The sequence below is a fragment of the Bos javanicus genome, chromosome 1, assembly GCF_032452875.1.
Source record: "Bos javanicus breed banteng chromosome 1, ARS-OSU_banteng_1.0, whole genome shotgun sequence".
Taxonomy (NCBI): Eukaryota; Metazoa; Chordata; class Mammalia; order Artiodactyla; family Bovidae; genus Bos; species Bos javanicus.
The window spans coordinates 139316483-139330499 of NC_083868.1; the positions used below are offsets into that span (position 1 = coordinate 139316483).

At 43.0% G+C, this 14017-nt stretch overlaps 1 protein-coding gene across 10 annotated transcripts in view; it reads right to left on the bottom strand.

Annotated features, from left to right (window-relative positions):
• LCA5L (lebercilin LCA5 like) overlaps positions 1–14017 on the bottom strand; it is a 41965-nt gene that overhangs the window by 2571 nt on the left and 25377 nt on the right. For all 10 annotated transcript variants that reach the window (XM_061421855.1, XM_061421803.1, XM_061421839.1 and 7 more), the window contains 4 exons: positions 12283–12420; positions 7187–7271; positions 3754–3860; positions 3471–3588 (listed from right to left, as the gene is read on the bottom strand). In XM_061421855.1, the coding sequence (XP_061277839.1) occupies positions 3471–3588; positions 3754–3860; positions 7187–7271; positions 12283–12420 (448 nt within the window). The remainder of the gene's footprint in view (positions 1–3470; positions 3589–3753; positions 3861–7186; positions 7272–12282; positions 12421–14017) is intronic.

Genomic DNA, 14017 nt, shown 5'->3' on the forward strand with positions numbered 1-14017 from the left:
TTGTCAAGCAAATGAAGAAAATTTCTAGGACAATATGTGTGTGTGTTAGTTGTTCAGTGGTGTCTGACTCTTTGTAACCCCATGGACTGTAGCCCACCAGGCTCCTCTGTCCATGGGATTCTCCAGGCAAGAACACTGGAGTGGGTTTCTGCCAGGAGCCAGCGTGAGGAACTCCGTCCATGGCAAAGGTCATGAGGAAGGAGGCTCGGCATACGCAAAGGTGGGATCGAGCCTCAGGAGTTCCCCTGGATATTCTCGAGCATCTACCCCCAAAACCAGAGTCTGCCTTCTTTACTGCTTTGTGCTCTCACCTCTGACTTTACGGGGGGCTCTCCCCCACCACCATCTTGCTCTCTCTGATAAAGGGTTAACTTACAGCTCCAGTTAATAAAGTTCCTGGGCATAATAGGAGTGTTTAAATCCAAACCCGTCAGATGGCTCTCTAACTTGCCTGACAAGTTTACCCGGACTCCTACAGCTATGCATATGATAGTTTACAGTCTCCCAACCGTGAGAGGCACGGGAAGCTTAAGATATTCAAATAGCTTAGAGCCTCTCGGAGAGTTAGAAGCTGTCAGAATAAAACTAGTAGAAGATTTCATTGATGAGCCAATGCTTGCTGCCAAGTTTCCACATCCCCTGTATTGTATCCTTGAATGTGTATTAATTAATATAGTTGGTATGTAGAAAAAATAAGTAGTGGCCTTGGTGTTAGCAACTTTAGACCCTTAAGGTAATAAATTCTTTCCTTTGTTGTAAACCCACTGCACCTCTGCCCTATAGGAATGCAACTTTATCTAACACCTTCGGAGGATGGCGCCAAACTTTAAAATAATTACTCTTAGAGAAAATAAGCCTTATGGTTGACAAACCTTTGTAAGAGTCATAAAATGTTAATAGGCCTTCTGGCCAGAAGATGATGTAAATCACCTAAACCATTTGTATATGATAAGTTTGCAGAAAAGAAACCCTGGTTTTGATAAGGATCAAAGACTGCTGACTTTGCATGATTTCACACCCTCTATTATCCTCTATGTACAACTTATGGTATAAAAGCCCCTGTTGAAAATAAAGCTACGGGCCTTGCTCACCAAAGCTTGGTCTCCCCATGTCATTCTTTCTTTCAACCTCTGGCTGAGTTCCCATCTGGAGAGCGGAGCCCCGCCAAGCTTACTAATTTTGCCTGGGCTTCTAAGATCCATCCGGGGAAGCCTCAGTGTCTCCTCTCCCACAGGAGAACGGAAGGACGCCTGTGGCCTACGTAAGTGGTGCAAACTTCTTGTCTCGAAGTTTTATTGGTTTTCCGCATAAACCAAGTTACTCAGCCTCTTTCCTCCACTGAATTTTCCTACTGAGCTATCCTTATTCTATTACTCTTTATATCTTTGATTAATATTTAATTAAAGCCAGTGTACTCGCTGACGCCGTCTCCCGTTCGAATTCCCTGGATCAGCCGGGGCTGGAGCCGGCAGGTTACCATTTCCTTCTCCAGGGGATCTTCCCAACCCAGAGACTGAACTCAGGTCTCCTGCATTACAGACGGATACTTTATCTTCTGAGCCATTACCAAATGGACTAAAAAACAGGCGGAAAACGTGAACAATACCAGTACAGGCGGATACTTTAATCTTCTGAGCCATTACCAAATGGACTAAAAACAGGCGGAAAGCATGACCAATACCAGTACAGGCGGATACTTTATCTTCTGAGCCATTACCAAAATGGACTAAAAACAGGTGGAAAACGTAAACAATACCAGTATTTACTGCACTGGAGCAGTGGCTTTCCAGGTGGTGCAGCCAGACCTGGGGGTTGTTTAAACTTCATTCTGGGACGGGGGAGCCTGGTGGGCTGCCAACTATGGGGTCGCACAGAATCGGGCACGACTGAAGCGACTTAGCAGCAGCAGCAGCAGCAAGGTCATTTGGGGACTTCCCTGGTGGTCCAGTGGCTAAGATTTTGCACTCCCAATGCAGGAGGCCTGGGTTTGATTCCTGGTCAGGAAACTAGATCCTACATGTCGCAACTAAGACCCAGCCCACCCAAATAAATAAACATTACAAAAAGAAAATAAAGCTTTCCTGGTGGCTCAGAATATGCTTGCAAAGCAGGGGACCGAGGTTTGATCCTTGGGTCAGAAAGATCCCCTTGAGAAGGAAATGGCAACTCACTGCAGTGTTCTTGCCTGGAGAATCCTATGGACAGAGGAGCCTGGAAGGCTATAGTCCATTGCGGTCACAAAGAGTTGGACATACTGCCACTAAGACCTGGCATGGCCAACTAAATAAACAGTACAAAAGGAAAATAAAGCCACTTGGGCCCCACAGCTAAGATGTGGCCTCTCCAGGCCCACTGCCCGAGGCCCTGAGGCCCCCCTGGGAGGTCTTTCCCATGGCTGCTCTTTCCAGGGGGTTGTGCTTGCCCAGCTGGGTGGAGGGTCCCCAGATGCCCCTATATCAATAATTTAACACGGAAACAATGGGGGAGTGTCTTCAACAGTCTGAAGGAAAATGATCTTCAGCCTAGAATTTTCTTGCCAGTCCATTACTAACCAAGTTTAGGGTAGAACCATGACATCCCCAGGGAAAGGTGCACAGGGTTGCCTAATGTGCACCTGTTTCTCAAAAAGCCAGTAGAGGTTTTGTTCCTTGTCCAGGATGGCATTCATTACAGAAGGACACAGGGAGGAGGGGGAGAAGGGGGGAGGAACCAGCAGGAAGGGTTGTGACCTTGTGCCCTGGACCACAGAGGCAAAGGGCACCACCAGGCCTGACGCCAAGGGCTTAAACCTTAAAGGCTGGCATCACCAAGACTCTGCTAGCTAACTCCCCAGCCTCTAGCGTCCTTGGTCCATCCTGACTGGCCCACAGCCTGGTGGAGGCGTCCCTCCCCCTGTGGTGTCTGCAGCCTGGGTGGGCTGAGAATGCTCCAGAGCCCAGTGCACAGGGCCTCTACCTGCACCAGCAGAGCAACCCTGCCACGTGTCTGGCTCTTATGGGTCCCCATCCCCCAGGACTGTGAGTGACCTTGACCCTGGCCAGGCCCTGTGCCCTCAGGGAAGCTGCAGCCAGTTTGTGTCCAGCCTGCCTGCTCTGGAATCTTCTTCAGGGGCGGTGCTTTCCTTAATTCAGCTGGGTTTGGGTTTGAGACTCAGTTTTTCAAAAGTGAATATGTTGTTTAGGATACACACAGGTTTGGGAGCTGTGGCAGAAAATGGAATGTCGAGGTTGCTTTTGGTGGTGGTGATGGGGCAGGGCAAGAACGTTATGGTTATGAAGGGCCCACAGGGTGTCCCAGGGGATGCTCATGTTCTGTTTCTTAAACAAGGTAGTGGCTATGCAGGTGTTTATAACGGTTCTCTCAACTGAACACATCTGTTTTATGTATACTTTTAAACACACACACAGTGAGTAATTCACAACTTAAAAAAACAAAGTGTAAAGGAGACTTTTACTAGTTGTTAAAATTACCTTCATATTTTCTCTTGGAATCCTCTTGGTTTGGTAGTTTGGTGATACAGGGAGGCATTGCATGGATTATTTCAATAGATTTTTCTTTATGACCATTGTTTCCTGTTGTCTTTTTGCTCTATAATTAGAAAAGTGGCAAAAAATATTTTTTGGTGGTAGAGATAATTTTAAATTGTGCTTTATTTGATGACTACAACTACTTTTTGTATAGAACGAGTGTGTAAAGCCTATGTTTGCAAAAGTATGTGTAATTAGACACTTCAAGAACTCAAATTTGCTGTACCTTAGTTGTCCAAGACGCAACATCTTCCGATTTTTGGGTTTCCTGGTGTCGCATACTTATAAATGGAAAACTTTTCCTGTCTGCTTGTACTGACTTCGTTGAAGAAACTACAGAACAGGTACATTCAATATATGTAAGAAGCATAGCTTGCATTTGGAAGCAATGTTGATTTTAAATAGAAAATAACAACTGAAGTTGGTAATGTAATAATGAAACAAAGTATACTAGACATTTTCTAAAGATGTTCAGTAAATATCAAACATTTGCCAGTTTCACTTTCTCCTCTACCACGTCAGCATTTTTGTCCTGTTTTGGGCCGCGGAGGTTATGGGTATCACAGTGGTATCCATACAAGCAGGCATGAGGATGCCTTGCTTGTGGGCCTTGCTCTGGGAGGACACAGCGGCCCCTGCTGGCAGGAGAGGTTCAGGAGCATAGTTCTGCAGTTGCGAGAGGGGCACCACCATGTCTCCTGCGTCAGAGCTCTTGGTTATCAATGGTTAGATCGCCCATGCTAAAGTTCATGACTTCTAAATCTGGTAGCCACTTTCCTCAGAGGTTTTATCCTATTTAAATAACCCCATGTTTGATTTTATCATCTCTGCTGGCTGTTATTCTGGATTATAAACCAAAAGCAAAGAGATTGTTGCCTTGAAAAGTAAACACAATCAAAAAATGGGCCAAAGAACTAAATAGACATTTCTCCAAAGAAGACATACAGATGGCTAACAAACACATGAAAAGATGCTCAACATCACTCATTATCAGAGAAGTGCAAATCAAAACCACTATGAGGTACCATTTCATGCCAGTCAGAATGGCTGCTATCCAAAAGTCTACAAGCAATAAATGCTGGAGAGGGTGTGGAGAAAAGGGAACCCTCTTACACTGTTGGTGGGAATGCAAACTAGTACAGCCACTATGGAGAACAGTGTGGAGATTCCTTTAAAAACTGGAAATAGAACTGCCTTATGATCCAGCAATCCCACTGCTGGGCATACACACTGAGGAAACCAGAAGGGAAAGCGACACGTGTACCCCAATGTTCATTACAGCACTGTTTATAATAGCCAGGACATGGAAGCAACCTAGATGCCCATCAGCAGATGAATGGATAAGAAAGCTATGGTACATATACACAATGGAGTATTACTCAGCCATTAAAAAGAATTCATTTGAATCAGTTCTAATGAGATGGATGAAACTGGAGCCTATTATACAGAGTGAAGTAAGCCAGAAAGAAAAACACCAATACAGTATACTAACACATATATATGGAATTTAGAAAGATGGTAACAATAACCCTGTATATGAGACAGCAAAAGAGACACTGATGTATAGAACAGTCTTATGGACTCTGTGGGAGAGGGAGAGGGTGGGAAGATTTGGGAGAATGGCATTGAAACATGTATACTATGATGTATGAAACGAGTCACCAGTCCAGGTTCGATGCACAATACTGGATGCTTGGGGCTGGTGCACTGGGATGACCCAGAGGGATGGTATGGGGAGGGAGGAGGGAGGAGGGTTCAGGATGGGGAACACATGTATACCTGTGGTGGATTCATTTTGATATTTGGCAAAACCAATACAATATTGTAAAGTTTAAAAATAAAATAAAAAAAAAGGAAAAGTAAACACATAGTTACTTCCTCTAGCAAAATAAGAGGTAAGTGTTTCTGTTGTTTCTCTTCTTAGCAGAATCTTGCTGGAAGGTCTTGTCTGTCAAGGGTGGGTTGGGGAGTGAGTAAGTACATCCTGTCTTGAAGGAAAAGGTACTCCTGATCCCCTGGAGAAAGGAATGGCAACCCACTGCAGTATTCTTGCCTGGGAAATCTCATGGACAGAGGAGCCTGGAGGGCTACATACAGTCCATGGGGTCACAAAGGGTCGGACATGACTGAACGACGAAACACAAACACAACACAGCAATAAAAAGGTACAAACTAATGAAAATAGCACAGCATAGATGAGTCTCAAACACACTATGCTGAACAAGAGAAGACAGATACAAAAGAGGACCTGCTGTATAATCCCACTTGTGAATCTGTAAAACAGGCAAACTGAACAACTGTGACTGAAGGGAGGTCAGAGGTGGCTTTGGGCTGGGGCTGGAGGATCCCTGACCTGACTGCCAGGGATAAGCGCACCTCCTGAGGAGATGGCCATATTCTACATCTAGATCGAGGTAATGGTTACATGGGTATAAGCGCATGTCAAAACCCACTGGACTGCACACTTAAAATGGATGCACTGCATTGAGGTTTATGCATACTCAGTTGTGTCTGACTCTTAGCGACCTCATGGACTGTAGCTTGCCAGGCTCCTCTGTCCATGGGATTTCCCAGGCAAGAATACTGCAGTGGGTTTTCCATTTCCTTCTCCAGGGGATCTTCCTGACCCAGGGATTGAACCTGCCTCTCCTTTGTCTCCTGCATTGGCAGGTGGATTTACCACTGAGCAACCCAGGAAACCCACTGTATTGAGGTGAGAGTGTTAGCTGCTCAGTCGTGTCCGACTCTTTGCAACCCAAGGGCTGTACCTGCCAGGCTCTTCTGTCCATGAAATTCTCCAGGCAAGAATACTGGAGTGGGTTGCCATTCCCAACCCAGGGATCGAACTCTGGTCTCCTGCACTGCAGGCAGGTTCTTTATCATCTGAGCCAAAGGTACCTAAATAAAGTTAACCTTAAAAATCTACACAGGTCTTCCCTGGTGGTCCAGTGAGTGGTTAGGACTTGGTGCTTCTACTGCAGGGGTGTGAGTTCCATTCCTTGGTCTGGGAACTAGGATCTTGCATGCCATGAGGCTCCACAAAAAAAAAAAAAAAAAAAAAAACAACCCAAACAGAAAACAAAACAAAAAATCCACACACTGGATGACAGATCTACCTAGAAAGTTCAGTATTTGGCAGACATTTTGCATTAAACTGCAAGTTATCCCCTCATTCACCTGAGTGAGGACATATAAGACTGAGCTGATGATGGGGGAGGACTGCATCTCTGTTTTCTTCTAGCTGTTTCAACCATGGGGCGGTTTCATTATTCTATATTACATTACAGTGCCTAACAAAATGATTTTTTAAAAAAATAGACTTTTGGACTCTGTGGAAGAAGGCGAGGGTGGGATGATTTGTAGATCACCAGTCCAGGTTCGATGCATGAGACAGGGTGCTCAGGGCTGGTGCACTGGTATGACCCTGAGGGATGGGATGTGGGGGAGGTGGGAGGGGGGTTCAGGATAGGGGACACATGTACACCCATGGCTGAGTCATGTGAATGTATGGCAAAAACCACTACAATAAGGTAATTAGCCTCCAATTAAATAAATAAAATTTTTTAAAAATGTCCATTATCTTGATGATATTAGTTAGGAAAATTTAACTACACATTTTAAAACAGATTTCAAGCAAAACTAATTGAAACACACTTTACCTTTTGGATAATCTTCTTTGTCATGTAAATTTCCAACTATCCGGTTAGAATAGATGTTTCTAATTTCAAGCTCTCGATCCTTCTCCTATAAAGAACCACAATACCAATATTTCTATAAGTGTTTACTTTTATCAACCTTCATTTTATGTAAAAAACTATTTAATGTGAGGAGCTTGGTAAGCTCTAACAGGAAAAGAAATTGGCCATGTCATCATATATCATTCCCAACATAAAAAAAAATTAGTTCTTTTAAAAACAATATTTATTTATTTTGGCCACACTGGGTCTTAGTTGTGGCATGTGGGATCTTGTTCCCTGACTGGGGATTGAACCTGGGTCCCTTGCTTTGGGGAGTCTTAGCCGCTGGATCACCAGGGAAGTCCCAAAAAAGCACTGGCTTTTAAACAGAGTGATAAACCATTGTGACTCAGACAATATTTTGAAGAGTTTGCAAGCCAAATTCTTTCACAGTATTTTTTTCTATTCCCTGGGTCTACTCTAAGAAGTTTACTGTCCTTTGTGGTGCAATGCAGTGGCCACTAGTCATGTTGCTCCTTGGATTAAGTAGAATTAAAAATAGTTAGTTCTGAGAGTCACATGACCTGTATTGTGGCTGCTCAGTCCTGCATGAGAGTGGTGACCACAAGGTTGGACAGTGAGAGAGAACACTGTCCTCATCACAGAAAGTTTTGTCTGTACAGCCAGTGCAGGGTGGGTGGGACCTGCAACAAAAATACTGCTCTTTAGCTTGAGATTTCAGTGCTGACTTTTTAAGTCTTGGCAAAACAAAAGGTTTGACACCCTGGTTTTCTGAGAAAAATTGAAGTATGGTTGATATATAGTATTATATAAGTTACAGGTGTAGTATAGTGGTCACAAGTTTTAAAGGTTATACTCCTTATTGTAAAATATTGGCTATATTCCCTGTATTGTACTGTGTTTCCCTGTAGCTTCAGTTCAGTTCAGTTCAGTTCAGTTCAGTTCAGTTGCTCAGTTGTGTCCGACTCTTTGCGACCGCATGAATCGCAGCACGCCAGGCCTCCCTGTCCATCACCAACTCCCGGAGTTCACTCAGACTCACATTCATCGAGTCAGTGATGCCATCCAGCCATCTCATCCTCTGTCTTCCACTTCTCCTCCTGCCTCCAATCCCTCCCAGCATCAGAGTCTTTTCCAATGAGTCAACTCTTCACATGAGGTGGCCAAAGTACTGGAGTTTCAGCTTCATCATCAGTATTTCCAAAGAAATCCCAGGGCTGATCTCCTTCAGAATGAACTGGTTGGATCTCCTTGCAGTCCAAGGGACTCTCAAGAGTCTTCTCCAACACCACAGTTCAAAAGCATCAATTCTTCGGCGCTCAGCCTTCTTCTCAGTCCAACTCTTACATCCATACATGACCACAGGAAAAACCATAGTCTTGACTAGACGGACTTTTGTTGACAAAGTAATGTCTCTGCTTTTGAATATGCTATCTAGGTTGGTCATAACTTTCCTTCCAAGGAGTAAGCGTCTTTTAATTTCATGGCTGCAGTCACCATCTGCAGTGATTTTGGAGCCCAGAAAAATAAAGTCTGACACTGTTTCCACTGTTTCCCCATCTATTTCCCATGAAGTGATGGGATCAGATGCCATGATCTTCGTTTTCTGAATGTTGAGCTTTAAGCCAACTTTTTCACTCTCCACTTTCACTTTCACCAAGAGGCTTTTGAGTTCCTCTTCACTTTCTGCCATAAGGGTGGTGTCATCTGCATATCTGAAGTGATTGATATTTCTCCCGGCAATCTTGATTCCAGCTTGTGCTTCTTCCAGCCCAGCGTTTCTCATGATGTACTCTGCATAGAAGTTAAATAAACAGGGTGACAATATACAGCCTTGATGTACTCCTTTTCCTATTGGGAACCAGTCTGTTGTTCCATGTCCAGTTCTAACTGTTGCTTCCTGACCTGTATACAGATTTCTCAATAGATAGATCAGGTAGTCTGGTATTCCCATCTCTTTCAGAATTTTCCACAGTTTATTGTGATCCACACAGTCAAAGGCTTTGGCATAGTCAATAAAGCAGAAATAGATGTTTTTCTGGAACTCTCTTGCTTTTTCCATGATCCAGCAGATGTTGGCAATTTGATCTCTGGTTCCTCTGCCTTTTCTAAAACCAGCTTGAACATCAGGAAGTTCACAGTTCACGTATTGCTGAAGCCTGGCTTGGAGAATTTTGAGCATTACTTTACTAGCATGTGAGATGAGTGCAATTGTGCGGTAGTTTGAGCATTCTTTGGCATTGCCTTTCTTTGGGATTGGAATGAAAACTGACCTTTTCCAGTCTTGTGGCCACTGCTGAGTTTTCCAAATTTGCTGGCATATTGAGTGCAGCACTTTCACAGCATCATCTTTCAGGATTTGAAATAGCTCAACTGGAATTCCATCAGCTCCACTAGCTTTGTTCATAGTGATGCTTTCTAAGGCCCACTTGACTTCACATTCCAGGATGTCTGGCTCTAGGTCAGTGATCACACCATCATGATTATCTGGGTCGTGAAGATCTTTTTTGTACAGTTCTTCTGTGTATTCTTGCCACCTCTACTTAGTATCTTCTATCTTCTGCTTCTGTTAGGTCCATACCATTTTTGTCCTTTATCGAGCTGTAGCTTAGTTTATACCTTCTACTTTCCTACCCCTATAGTACCCCTCCACCCTTCCCTCCCCACTGTTAACCACAAGTTTGTTCTGTATACTCATGAGTCTGCTTCTTTTTTGTTATATTCACTAGGTTGTTGTATTTTTTAGACTCCACATTTAAGTGATATCATACAGTATTTGTCTTTCTCTGTTTGACATATTTCACTTGACACTATTTTGTGGTGTTGGAGAAGACTCTTGAGAGTTCCTTGCACTGCAAGGAGATCCAACCAGTCCATCCTAAAGGAGATCAGTCCTGGGTGTTCATTGGAAGGACTTATGTTGAAGCTGAAATTCCAATACTTTGGCCACCTGATGCGAAGAGCTGACTCATTTGAAAAGACCCTGATGCTGGGAAAGATTGAGGGCAGGAGGAGAAGGGGATGACAGAGGATGATGGTTGGATGGCATCACTGACTCGATGGACATGGATTTGGGTGGACTCTGGGAGTTGGTGATGGACAGGGAGGCCTGGCATGCTGCAATTCATGGGGTCGCAAAGAGTCAGACACAATTGAGCGACTGAACTGAACTGAACTGAAAGTGTTAACAAGGTACAATACTATTACTTCATGTGATGAGATAAAAAATGATAACAGAAGTTTTGTAAATAGAGTTTTAATTTTTCTAATTATAATGCATATTCATCAGGCTGTTAACTCATTCTAATAATTTATGTTCCTAGGGGAAAAACTTAATTTGAGAAAGCTATTCTTTAAGTAATTTAAAGATATATTAGGCAGTGGCCACTGGACTGGAAAAGGTCAGTCCTCATTCCAGTTCCCAATAAGGGCAATGCCAAAGAATGTAAAAACTATGGTACATCTGCCCTTATTTCACAAGTTAGCAAGGTAATACTCAAGATGCTTCAAGCCAGGCTTCAACAGTACATGAACCAAGAACTTCCAGATGTACAAGCTGGATTTAGGAAAGGCAGAGGAACCAGAGATCAACTGGTTGCCAACATCCATTGGATCATAGAAAAAGCAAGGGAATTCCAGAAAAACATCTACTTCTGCTTCATGACTATGCTAAAGCATTTGACTGTGTGGATCACAACAAACTGTGGAAAATTCTTGAAGAGATGGGAATACCGGACCACCTTACCTGTCTCCTGTAAAACCTATATGCTGGTCAGGAAGAAACAGAAGCAGAAATGGAACAACAGACTGGTTCAAAATTGGGAAAGGAGTATGTCAAGGCTGTATATTGTCCCCTGCTTATTTAACTTATATTCAGAGTATGTAATGTGAAATGCCAGACTGGACAGAGCTCAAGCTGGAATCAAGGTTGCTGGGAGAAATATCAATAACCTCAGATACGCAGATGACACCACCCTTATGGCAGAAAGCAAAGAGGAACTAAAGAGCCTCTTGATGAATGTGAAAGAGGAGAGTGAAAAAGCTGGCTTAAAACTCAGCATTCAAAAAACTAAGATCATGGCATCTGGTTCCATCAGTTCATGGCAATTAGACAGGGAAACAATGGAAACAGTGACAGGCTTTATTTTCTTGGGCTCGAAAATCACTGCAGATGGTGACTGCAGCCATGAAATTAAAAGACACTTGCTTCTTGAAAGAAAAGCTATGACAAACCTAGACAGCATATTAAAAAGCAGAGACATCACTTTGCTGACAAAGGCTGATGTTGAAGCTGAAAATCCAATACTTTGGCCACCTGATGTGAAGAACTGACTCATTTGAAAAGACCCTGTTGCTGGGAAAGATAGAAAACGGGAGGAGAAGGGGACGACAAAGGATGAGATGGTTGGATGGCATCACTGACTCAATGGACATGAGTTTGAGCAAACTCCAGGACCTGGTGATGGACAGGGAGGCCTGGTGTGCTGCAGTCCATGGGGTCACAGAATCAGAGATAACTGAGTGACTGAACTGAATTGAAATATCCGTATAGTCAAAGCTATGGTTTTTCTGGTAGTCATGTACAGATGTGAGAGTTGTATCATAAAGAAGCCTGAGCACAAAAGAATTGATGCTTTCAACTTGTTGTGTTGGAGAAAATTCTTGAGAATCCCTTGGAGTGCAAGGAGATCAAAGCAGTCAATATTAAAGGAAATCAGTCCTGAATATTCATTGAAAGGACTGATGCTGAAGCTGAAACTCCAATACTTTGGCCACCTGATGGGAAGAGCCAACTCATTGGAAAAGACCCTGATGCTAGAAAAGATGAGGGCAAGAAGAGAATGGGGCAACAGAGGGTGAGATTGTGGGTTGGCATCATTGAACCAATGGACATGAGTTTGAGCAAGCTCCGGGAGATAGTGAAGGACAAGGAAGCCTGGTGTGCTGCAGTTCATGGGGTCACAAAGAGTCAGATGTGACTGAACAACAACAGCTCTGATATTTTTGGAAGCTGAATTTCACAAGTTTTCGTACATTTTGCTTTTAAAAAAAAGTACCTTAAGTTTTTGTTGAAGGTGTTTTATTTCCATCTGCAGAGTCTTTGTGGCAGCCTGAGCTGCTAAGGTCTTCCGGTTCTCAAAGGTCAGCTGCCGAGTAAAGGCTTTATTGTTCAGCCTCAATTGTTTCTCCAAGTCCTGAAAACAGTACATATTTCAGCTCTTTGTGACCAGTGTAGTATTATACAAAACTTCAACTGTAATGAAACTAATTACACTTATGAAAAGTTCAAGATTTTAATATAATTTTAGTGGGGAGAACACATATTAGAACTAAAAATTATCATACACACACAGAGAGGCACAAAGCCCCAAAATCTCAGATCCCAACTCTAGAGAATAAATATCATGTTTACAGTCTGATGTTTTTTACACTCTGGAATTTGATAAAAAAGAAATTTTTTTTTTTGGAACAGAGCCTGAAAATCAATAAGTATAATCAGTGTTATACTTTCAAACTAAACCTAAGCAATTGTGTTGAAATGAAGTATTATGCAACTTGGCATATAGTGCACTCTGTGAAAATCTTTCAAGCATCTCTTGCTGAAAGCTTTACCAGCATCAGTGCAGATCATGATTCTGTGGGACTGTGATTCTCAGATAACCGAGGTTGGAAATTATGCTGGGGCCTCACAGAGCCACACCCGTGTGAATGGGTTATACGTGAGACAGCGAAATGACTGACTTAGTAGCACAATGGAGTGTAGCGGAGTTGCTCAGTTGTGTCCGACTCTTTGTGACCCCATGGACTGTAGCTTACCAGCTCCTCTGTCCATGGGTTTTTCCCGGCAATAGTACTGGAGTGGGTTGCCATTTCCTTCTCCAATAACCTTCTATAAAAATGCAGGATTTACTATTGCATATTCACCTTTCTGGAATGAGACCTGTTTTACTGGAGAATTGTTTGAGCAGGACTTTAATAGGAGGTTGGCCTAAAAAGACCTTTCTTTCCTTTTTTACCATAAAGTTTCCCTTTATGGATTCCCTCATTATAACATTAACACTTTCTCATTAAAGTGTAAAATATGGTAAACTAATGAGGTTGAAATGAAATAATCTTTAAAATCACACTTTCTAAAATATTAACACTAAAAAAATACTTACATGTTTTGCTCCACAAATGTTTTCCCCCCACCAAATGCCCTAAAACCAAATGAAATCTCCTATATGACCAAGTGCTCCTGATAAGAAAATAGGTAAGTATTTCTTGAATTCTTTTTGGTTTTGGTTGTAGTATGGAGACATCGGAGAAGGCAATGGCACCCCACTCCAGTACTCTTGCCTGGAAAATCCCATGGATAGAGGAGCCTGGTGGGCTGCAGTCCATGGGGTCGCTAAGAGTCAGACATGACTGAGGGACTTCACTTTCACTTTTCACTTTCATGCATTGGAGAAGGAAATGGCAACCCACTCCAGTGTTCTTGCCTGGAGAATCCCAGGGACAGGGGAGCCTGGTGGGCTGCCGTCTATGGGGTCACACAGAGTTGGACACGACTGAAGCGACTTAGCAGCAGTAGCAGCAGCAGCATAGAAACATGAGCTACTTAAACATATGTTTAAAAATATGTAGATGAGATACAAATACATGTACTTTCACATGACAGACAGATGCTAAGATGGATTCAATGCTACCTGAATGGCCAAACATTAGAACCTTGGTACACTATTTACATCAGTAAAAAAGGAGGTTCCTCATTATGTCCTGTGGCTCACATATCCATTTTATGTGAGAAAA